The sequence below is a fragment of the Aplysia californica genome, unplaced genomic scaffold, assembly GCF_000002075.1.
Source record: "Aplysia californica isolate F4 #8 unplaced genomic scaffold, AplCal3.0 scaffold00821, whole genome shotgun sequence".
NCBI classification, from domain to species: Eukaryota; Metazoa; Mollusca; class Gastropoda; order Aplysiida; family Aplysiidae; genus Aplysia; species Aplysia californica.
The window spans coordinates 103020-114262 of NW_004798091.1; the positions used below are offsets into that span (position 1 = coordinate 103020).

The 11243-nt window shown below is 37.5% G+C and overlaps 1 protein-coding gene across 1 annotated transcript; it reads left to right on the forward strand.

The window, feature by feature from the left end:
- Positions 1-106: 106 nt before the first annotated feature.
- LOC101846923 (myosin-2 essential light chain) lies at positions 107-10833 on the forward strand. Its single transcript, XM_005109843.3, has 5 exons — positions 107-205; positions 5784-5952; positions 6303-6467; positions 8804-8881; positions 9594-10833. The coding sequence occupies exons 1-5, from the start codon at positions 203-205 to the stop codon at positions 9620-9622; spliced, it is 444 nt and encodes a 147-aa protein (XP_005109900.1). The 5' UTR covers positions 107-202; the 3' UTR covers positions 9623-10833.
- The last annotated feature ends 410 nt before the right edge of the window (positions 10834-11243 follow it).

Here is an 11243-nt window from a genome sequence, read left to right on the forward strand (position 1 = left end):
ACACACACACACACACACACGTCGCGCGCACACACAATATAACCAAAGAGTGACATAAGAATATTTATTTTGTTTCACAAAATATTTCGACTGATAGCTTTTTTAAATTATTCAAACCGGAAATAGCGAACCCGGAAATAAAGTTCACTATCATTTACCTGCTCCTTGGCCAGAACAGGAAAGACCAGTACCAACGTTCAAAATGGTAAGTTTATCCTGCTGTATACTCAATTGATACTAATGTGCCACTTTTTATGCATTTATATCAATTAATTATTGGGGTGGACATGTCTCAAAGAAGCTGGAACGTACGATTGAAGTTATGTTAGAGAGTAGATCTACTCCACTCCCCACTTTTACTACAGGGACATTCCGATCATATTTGGTCATGATGCATCGTACAGCCTTGCCGTGAAAAATAGAGCCCTCTAATCCTCAAATACATCGTTGTATTAAGAAGCAGTGTATTATAGATTTTAAATCCTTAAAATCATGTTCTTCTCGCTTAGCTCTATCATAAGTGTGAACATTTTAACATGCCGATGATTGGGTGTCCCAACAAATGGTCTGACTGATGAGAACCTATGAAGTGTGAAGAGACACACCCATAAAATGACACTGACAACTGACACTGTCAGTCGAAATGTAATGCTGAAATAACAATGGCAATTGATACTATCTCACAATGTTCCATTAAAAAAAAAAATTGCTTAGCTTAGTACCTACTCTATGGTATTGTGTGTATGGTATGTGATTTCAAGGCGAAAGGATGAGGCAAGTTCCAAGTTCTTTTAAATCTTTGATTTTGATGAATCATAGAGAAAGAAGGCTGGCATTATTCTCACTCGCTCTGAGAATGCAACTAAGGCATGGTACTACCCTATCGCATTGTGATGCTGTTGTTTCATTTTCAACCAGAAAAAATTTCAGCTATTTATGTGATTTCTGTTTCAATGTCTTTTGAACTGGTGCACAAGGCTTTGAGGCTCTGTTGTTAGGGATTTGGTTGAAAAACTGAAAGAGGTTTGGGACAGATCTAGATTCTAGGTCTAGATCTAGATCTAGAATCTACTGCTTAGGGGCGTTAAAACATTTTTTAAAAGATTTTTTTTTTGTGAGTTAGATCTAGAATCTTTAACTCATTCGCTACGCCGAGCCGTGGGGGGCGGCGCGGCTCAAATGCCGCCAGTACGCTAAGCCGCCCCCGGCGGCTCGAGAACCGATGTTCAATTTTAGCTTGGTTTCTATTCCAATCCACATATCCATGTTAAAATAAAGGTCATGATATAATGTTGACTTTCGGGTCAAGCGTTTCCACCGAAAATCGGAAGTTTTGATTCAGTTTTGAAACATGATTTCGTAGTTTATTCGACTTTGTTTTATCGCGAAGCCCAAATTATAGCCCAGGCACCAGTCTTAGTACTTTAACACAACAAAATGTATCATTATTTTGCTCACTAAAGAAGTGTAGGACTGTTCTTTATAATATTGATACTACTGGACTCAAATTGCCATTGTGCACTGTAATTGAGAAATCAATATTTTTGAGTGCTAGATCTAAGCCTAGATCTAGTAGTCATATATTTTTTTCTCCCCAAAATCATTACTTTTGGGTGAAATTAATCAAAAAGTACCACTCAAGACATGTATAGGTTTATTCCAAATGCAATTCTGAATAATTCCATATAAGTTTGTTCTGTTTGTGATCCTTTTTTCAAAATTATTTTAAAAAATTTTTTTTTTCCATATCGGATGTTATGATCCAAATGTACAAATATTATGGAATGTATGTAAATAACTGCACATTTTTCTATATTTTCCTGTTCTATATACAGTTATGGTTATTTTGAGGTATCATTTGACTAGGTGCAAACATTTTTTTTTTAGTTTCACCTGACCTGAGATTATAAATTTTTTATTTTCCAATTTTATCCGCATCCAATCACAATTGTGTTGCATAATCGCCTCTTACAGGAACCAAAGTTGAAAAATACGCAAATAAATAATGCAAATGTATTCTACAAACCATACTGAAAATGTTGGTATATAATATGTTGATATTTATTTGAATTTATGGCCCCAAAGACCTGTGAACTGCGCACTAGTCATCTCATTTCGCCCTCCCGAAAAGAATTCGTCCACAAGCCGAAAATAATACGTAGCGAATGAGTTAACAGATGATCAGTGTTGAACCCCAACATCCCATAGCCTAACTCAAAACCTAAACGGAATAAAAAGGGCGGGGAAACAAAAAAACTGGGTGAGAATAATATATATGAAGTATTCTCACCCCGACCGGTCATAGAAAGTAGTGGACACACTTAGGGTGGTAGACCTAATTGTTAACATACGTATATAATATATATATATATCTAGTATCTCCCATTTGAAAGAGATCAGTTCCTTTCAAAGGATTTTTACTTTTTAATAGCAATGATGTATGTATGGTCAAATGATATGTGATGTGATTGGGCGATCTCAAATGTCTTCCTGTTGAGGCTCATGTTGTTCAGTTGAGTTGTTGTGTGGAGAGAAAAGGGTTGGAATGGGCTTTAGGAGGAGGCGAATATGTTGCTGAGACCAGAAGTTGTGACTTGAGAAGGAGGAAAAGTGCGTTGATGGTATGGTCATCGTGTCATGGCGACAGAGTAACGCTGTGACAATTAACATGGCATTAATTGCGACAGAGTGAACACGGAGCTCTTTTGCGTTGATGATTAGATCTAGATCTAGTGTGTGTGTGCGTGTGTATCATATATGTGTATTTTTGTGTGTGTGGGTGGGTGTGTGAGTGCGTGTGCGTTCATATCTGTGTGTGTTTTTATTATCTTTTTTCTTTCTAAATTTTTTTTTTTGGTCACAGTCTCGCTCTGTTGCAATTAACACCGCATTTATTGTCACAGCGTCACTCTGTCGCACACTAGGAGCAACAACAACAAGACAAGAGCTTCGACTGTCTTTGTTAATTTGTTAGTTTGGTGTGTGTGTGTGTGTGTGTATAAGGCCACAAACATGTGCGGTGTGCGTTTGTGTGTGTGTGTGTTTGTTTTTCTTTTTTCTTTTAAAATTCTTTTTTTGGGGGGGGGGGGTCACATACTCACTCTGTCGCAATTAACGCCGCATTAATTGTCGCAACGCCACTCTGTCGCTATTAACGCTACCAAAACAAAAAGAGCTTTCTTTTGTTTGTTTTTTTCTTTTTATCCTGAGCAGGCCATTTGTTGAACATTTTGAAGAAAGAAATTCAATGGTATGAGGCAGGTTTCACAATTTGGTGTGCACTGGGGTGCTGTAATGTTTCAATGCATATATAAATGTTTCGTTGAAATAAATATTTTTTCAAACTGTGTGTTGTGTTTGCTTTAAAAAAGTAAGCTAGAATACCGTTAAAATTTGTCGTTTTTTGTATTGTTCATTTTTTATGACTGATCTTAAGACGTTTATCGTCACTTTTCAGAAAGGCACCCTTTCTGATTAGATTGCTCATCTGGATAAAGCCGAAAACTCCTTTTTCCATAGAGCCGTTACTTGTGTAGAATTTGGAAAATTGCCTGAAAAAGTAGATACAACAGCAAATCTCAAGCCTACTCATGATGTCCTTAGACCTAGGGTTAATGTACACTGTATTCTCTTTTTACCACATATAGTTATTTAATATTCTTTTCCCATTGATTTTCTGTGTTTACATGATGTATTTTTGGCCCCTAAAAAACTTCCAATTGTTTTTATTTTTATGATTTTCAGGGGAGTTAAATCAATAACTAGAAATAATGGGCCTCTAAATTCGCTATTTTTCCGTGAATTTCCATTAAAACCGGCAAGGCACCGGATGATGATGATGAGACTCATTCCTTCATATTTGTTTGACTGGTGGTTTATTGTTATTTTTATTATAGTTATTGAAAGAGAAATCCTAACAACAATAATCAACCAACAGTTGAACAGAAATACAGTTATGAGTCAACAAGCATCAAATTGATACCCTCACGATTCTCAGTTTGTAGCTATTCCCGTTTTTCCTGTGGACTCCTCAATTGTAAAGGGATTTGTTTATTTTTTGTGTGGCTCCAACCTACTAGGTTTGCTTTGTTGATAGCGGTACTGTTCTTGGTTTTTATTTATTCAACAAAACTACCGAAGTAAGGTCAGGGAAAGAAAATTGATCAGGAGTGCTTCCTCATATACAGATGAAACTGGTTGAGTGCAGTAGGCCGCTGCACCCGCCCGTCTAGATCGAATCCAGGGTCAAAGTGGCGTGTTGGTGAGAGAAGCCACTCCTCAGCCACCAGGATCCCCTTCTCCGGTCGGATGGGCCGCATCCCACAGTCAACAGGGTGCCTCGCTTTGCGGGGATTCAGGGTCCATTTTTTTGCTTGACCAGACCTTTGGTCGACAGATCGGAAAGAAAGATAGATGGACAGTAAGACATAGCAAGTACAGGCAAAAGATGCCACCCCCACGTCAGAGAGCTAGTGACATACGAGTGGCATCCCATCAGTGGGGGGGGAAGGGGGGGGGGATTTAGCCCTCAAATCTATGCATCTGTGTGTGGGTGCATAAGTTAAAATTTACCGTATTCTCAGACCGGGTGAGAATAGGCAGTGGTTATTCTCACCGTGGGTGAGAATAACCTATGTCTTACTATTCTCACCCCCTCCCAAGAGGGATCAGGGCTGAGGTTGCCGGGGCTGATGCTCCACAGGATCGTGTTGGTGTCCGAATAGACATAGATCTAGATGTAGTCACAGTCAGGGTTGTCAGATTGGCTTGCAGCCAAATCCCATAAATTTGGCTCTTTTGGATAGGGTGTGGCCCGAAGAATTTCATTTGGCTCTTTTTTGACTCCAAACACCGAATGTTCAAGAAGAAGGGGACACAAGAGGCAAGAAAATTAGAAAAAGAAAGAATAAACGAAAAAAAAATGAAAGTGAAGGAAAGAGCTTGAATTGCTTAATAAAAATTTTAAAACTAATTAACACGATTTAAACGCCCGCGCCCGTTTGGTCTGAATCATTTACAACCCTTCTACTGTTGTGCAAGAGCTTTATTGGCTCAGGGGTGTGTCTCGTTACGTTTGTACACGCTTTCTGTTCCTTGAACCATAATTAATTTATTGTGTGCAGGCAGAAAGTGAAAGGCCTACCATCATTAAGGGGGGGGGAAGGCTACACTTGAAGGCTATCTTGCTTATTACTGGAACAAATTTTACAAAATTTCGAACATATAACAAGCATAGTAAGGAGTCTTAAAATCTGTCTTGCTCTATTACTCTATGTGTGTTTGCAAGGCTACAGGTGAACTGGGGTTATAAAATTACTTCTGATCTTTGTTGTGTTAGAGTAGACAGTTTTCATGGTGCCGGTTTAGTTGAAGGTCTCCTGCAATGTTTTTGGTTTAGTTGACGGTCTTCTGCCACACTGGTCAGACAGCTGGTTTCGTTGAGGGTCTACCGTGCAGTTTCTGGTTTTTATTCTGGCTTTCAACTGTCGTATAGGCCATTTAAAAAATGTTTTAGTTGTTATTGTATTTTGTTGCGATGCAGAACTCTTCATAAAATATGTAGAAGCTTAAAAACAATTTTGATTAATGTCTTTTTGGCCTCTGTAGTGTGGACTCTCGCATTCATAAAATGAATAGAATGTCCCAAAGGGTGCAAATGCATTTTATTTTAAAATCAGGGGATTGTCAAAGTTTCTACCAGCATTTAATTATAAAGAAAATACTATCAAGGAAGATGAATAGTCAGTTTTTTTCAAACTTTTTTTTTTATTTCTGTTGTTTAGTCTAAGTACTCGGAAGAAGACATCCAGGAGATCCAGGAAACTTTCACCCTCTTTGACACACGTGGGGACAACAAGATCGCCGCTAGTCAGCTGGGAGATGTGCTGAGAGCTTTGCACCAAAACCCAACAGAGCAAGAAATCAGAAAATGCGGCTACTCACAGAACCCAGGTAAACAAAAGCTTCAGGGAATGTAATCTCTTTTGTCTATAATTTGAAGTTTTCAATTACTTTTGAAAATGATGACAGGTGGTCACAAAAGCTTTTCTCATAATCACGCAGGCACGTTATAAAAATTTTTGACATCAATAGAGTTTCAACCTATATAAAGAAACAAATCTGAACGAGTGTCTATGCAAAAAGCATACATTTTATGAACCTTATATTTAAAAAAATTTGAAGTTTGATTGGTAGCCTGTGTTCATATCAGTCAATAAATGTTACTTTTTTCTTACTGCTTTGCTTTTACAAGAATTACTGAACAGTTTGTTGAACAATGTATTGCTTAAACTCTTTTTCAGATGCCCGCATCTCATTTGAAACTTTTTTCCCAATCCTACAAACAATCAGCAAGAATCGCATCTTACCATCCATGGAGGATTTCACAGAGGGATTCCGGGTGTTTGACAAGGAGCAAAATGGAACTATCTCAAGTGCTGAGTTGAGACATATCCTCACATCTCTAGGTAAAGCATTTTCATCAATGCGTTTTTGTTTCATCCTCAGGAATTATTTATCCTTTTTGGCCAGCATGACATTTATTGCTCTAAGTCTGACATCAGTAGCCTAGTGGCAATTAGGGGCCTGAGGTTGTGTCCTAGGGAAAGGCATTTTACACAAATTTTGCTCAATTCACCCATGTTGGAATAGGTACAGACAGCGAAAGATATTGTCAGTTCGTCAGCATGCTATCAGGAGGATGCACTGTTTGCTTCCCGGGAAGTTGAGAATGTTTCTGGATGGTCTAAGGTCTGCGTGGCAAATGTGTTACAATGCGGTGGAATCAGGTGCTCATCCATTTTTAGGCATGTGGATTTATTGGTACAATCTGAAAACTGATTTATTTGTCTTGCTTTCAATTATGAAATTAGCGAGAAAATGGCCGCCTAAGTTTAGTAGCTAAAGGGTCTTTGAAAAATATTTCTGTAAAATGCACATGGAAATGTGTTTTTATATGGACATAAATGAGGTTGACTCAAAAATAAAAATTTGATACAAATTTCCAAACTGGCAGAAAAATGCCTGTTTCTCCAATATCTGTATTTTCACGAGTGCCTGATTTCACCACACTGCCTCACAGATAATTGTTGTAGAGCAGATGGGACATGTGCTATAAAAATTATTATTATTACTATTATTATTATTTAATTACAAATTAGAGAGGAAGGGAAAAATGTGACTTTCTTGAAACGGATGGCGAAACATAGTTCTTCTGATCGCATGACTGTTTGGCATATTTATGTTTTCAGACAGTTTGAATATATATAGATAAACATAGCGTTAAATGGAGTTTTCTAGCTATTTAAATACTGAAGGTATCGGAGGGAAAAACAGGGCTAATTAGTTTATGCCCGAGGCCATCCATATTCTGCTTATTTTTTACATTTATGAGATTATAATAATAGCTCGTCCGTCAACGTCTGACGATATAAATCCTTAGAAGAGAGGAGACCTGTGTGAAATAAGTGCATCATATTCACCTATGAAAAATTACTTTTTCTAACGTTTTGTTATCCTCGTCCATTTGATATTGGGAACACCGAAGTAATGAGGATACTGCATTAGAATTTATAATGCTAATGCATTCGGGAAATATTGTGGGTAGTTTTAATAAAATGACAAAGACCCCAGAAATTTTAGGAAGTTGAAAATTGATCTTAGAAAGAACAGAGTAAATAGCTGTGCTCTCCAAATTTTAAAAGCCTATCCTCATTAAATGTGTAAGTTTCCTTTTCCTTTTTACATTTGCATTTTTATTGGTTTAGCTTTCCCCATTCCTATAGTGTTTTGTGTAATCAAGGGAACCTATGACAGAAGTGGGGGTATCTTTTCAAGGTGAGGCCGTCTCGATCAGGAAAATCAAGATTTGCTTTTGCTTTCATTAGCACCCACAATTTTCTGATAATTGGTCTGAAATTAGTTATATAAGAACAATCAGCTTGTGCATTGTAAACACTCAGAACCGGTATGTAAATGATCAACACTAGTGTTTCTGTGTTGTTTCATTGATTTAATGACCTCATTTGAGTTTCAGTGTGTGTTGATGACCAGATGTTATCTGGGTCACTGAAGTTCATTCTCACCTATGGTTCGTGTAATCTAGCTCTGTACAACGGGGCATCTACTGCCAGTTGCCTGTGGCAAAGATTTTGTCAGTTTGTTTTTCATCAGTGTTTACACGTTTTATTGGCTGTTTGCACTACATTTATATTTGTGAGGCAGTGTGGTGGAATCAGGCTCTCGTCAAAATAATCAAAGTGAAGAAACTTGCATTTTTCTACAGGTTTGTGAATTTTTATCAAGTTTTTTGTTTTTTGGCTCAACACCTTTCATACCAATTAAAGAACTCATTTCTGTGTCAATTTTTCTTAAAAACGTTGATTAAAGGCACAAAAAGTAAATTTTCAGTTACAACAGACTCTTAAGCTAAAGAAATAACTAATCTTTGGCAGCCATTTTCTCACTAATTTTACCTCTGAACACAGGTGACCCCCACCTCCTTCTTTCGCTAATATCTCGACTTATGTTCAAGATAAAAAGGGATATTTTTTTCATCCAAATAACGACAAGTGAACAAGCTTTAAGATGTTACCAATAACTCTACATGTGACGAGAGCCTGATTCTACCACGCTGCCTCACATATGCTTCCTGAAAAGACGAAAATGTTTCTGGTTGTTCTAGGGTCTGCTGGAGTAATAATAATGAAGTGCTTAGAGCATTGATCTCCACAATATGAAAGCGACTATCATGGTTTATCATTAGGCTTTATAAAAAATCATTGGTTTTTAATTTTTCCATCAGGTGAGAAGTTGACTGAAGATGAAGTGGACCAGTTACTTGTGGGTCAAGAAGACAGTCAGGGAAATATCCAGTACGAGGGTAAGTTGTTTTTCGCTCTGTTTTACTGGGAAACAGTTGTTTAAAAAAAAATTCTATTTCATTGTGAAAAGCTATATCAGCTGGTTTATAGTCAAAGGTCTGGGTTGTAACCTAAAGAAGGTTTCTTTCCCCTGGTTTCTTCAAATCACCAATTCCTTATAGATGCTGGGTTATCTAAGGGACCCAGTTTGTGTGAATATGTGCCTGGTGTGTGTTCCTTAAGTTACTAGCTGCTGATTATTTTGATATATTACCTTTCTTTTTTACATTTTGACCCAAAGCTTTCACTATTACTTTTGCCCAGAGAACCCCATGATTCTTCAGCGTGTCTGGCCTCAGACTCACTCTCTAGAAGCACTATCAATTGGGTTTGACCAATTATGAGTGGTTTGGGTTATTGGGAATCTTTGTCTTCCATCTAGCACTGTGACATCACAAGTGGTGAGCGATGCAGACAGCATGCAGGAACTCTATGCTCGCTCGGGGGTTCTTGAACAGTGCTGATTGTGGGTCGTTGAAATGTCCCAGCAGGCGTGTTTTGCCATGATAGTTTCTCTGGTCAAAATTGTATCAAGAAGGGATGTAAAACACTGCCAGTAATGTAGGAGTTGCCCTATTCTATATCTTTGTGCCTGACGGTCACAGTCTGAAAGTGTGAGCTCAAGTGTCTCTTCACGTTCACTAATCTTTACATTTTTTGGTACTGTTTCAGATTTCATCAAGCTGGTGATGAACGGATAAAAAGCGCTATGCTTTTCCAATCTCTTGTCAAGGGACCCAAGAGTAGTATTTTGCTTTTAGTATTTTAAAGGAAATATTACAATTACTCGCAAAATATTACCGCAACAGAAATGCATTACCTGTACATCTTCTTTAAGCTTTATATTTTTCTTAAAACTTTTTCCTTCAGACCAGGGTGTCTTGCCTTTATCTTTATCTAATACTGTATCTAACATTTGTGCTGTTATTAATGCTGCATTTGCAAAGGTGTATACTGGTAACAGAAAATGTGCTCTGTCAATTTTGAATGCAAAGTTCAGTCTTTTCTGAACCAAAGACAATATCTGTGTTCATTCCAGTGCATTTGCAAGCTTGAACTACCGTTTGAAACGTATAGTTTTGTTGCAAGCAACGGAAACATAGTACATGACTTTTTTTAAGCTTTTGTGAAATGATTGTATTGCCCAGAGTTGTAAAGTTAAACGAAACGGGACTAAGATTCACCAGAGTAATGGGGTCCACTGAGGGGTTCTTGAATAAGTGGCATGGTGTACGGAACCTGTCAAACTGCTGTGGTCTGTGTAATGGTTTGTATTATTATTTGGGTTCAGTGCAGTCATTATCGCATATTCCTGTGGCGGAAGATAAAAGCCTGTAGGATCTAAGCAGCATGTTGAAGGTGTTCAAATAAATGTGTCGGTCAAGTATTAAAAGGTTCTCGCATTTCCTATGCTTTGATATTTGAATATTCTTAATAGTTACCAGTATTCCAGTTTGCAGCTGATCGGAATTTTTTTTTAAAAAGCCAATCATCTTGAAGGTTCCTAATTAGTTGTTGTCTGTTCTACTTCTCATTTTAAGGAAGGAGTATTTTTGAGTTTCCTGGTTTAGAGTTACCCAGATAGTTCTAGAAAGTTTATCAGACCAAATGGTATCCTGAAGGATTCCTAACTGCCTTATAATCACATACAGATTAAAATGTAACATGTCTCCTGCACCATGTACTTTTTTGGGGGGATCCAGTTGGTCAACATTTTAGCTTTTTTTTTTCCTGTGAATTTTTCATCAAGAAACAAGGAGTGGCCACAAATTGGAATCATTACGTTTAAAAGTTATTTTGGTTTTTTTATCTTTGTAGTTTATTTGGTTTGGATCTGAAGTGGGTGGAATGACTATGATTGTTGAACAAGTTATAGTCCAATAAAATATATTATATATATATATAAATATAAACATTTGTGGAGTTTTTGTTGTTTTGTGCCTTCACTGTGATTATAGTTTGAATTGATCTCCACCTGCACATTTGGTAGTGTACACTTACGCCCTCATCAACACTATTTAGACCATGAAGGATGTGGTCTGCTTGATGTTACATGTCAAAACTAGCTTGGTCTGAATGGGATACAGTTTCTCCACAGGGCCACTTTACTCAATGAGAAATGTTTTCCCACGCAGTTGAACTTGTGTCATTTGTGTCAAATTTGATGGTGTATTTTTCTTTTTGTGGGGTTACAGATAGGGCTTTTCTATGGTTAGCATTGTTGAACGTCTGTCAGTTTACTTGGGTTTTTTTTGTGTGTGGGGGGTTGTTGTTGTTGTTGTTGCTGTTTGTTTTGTTTTTTTACCTGTTGGTTTGTGGGGG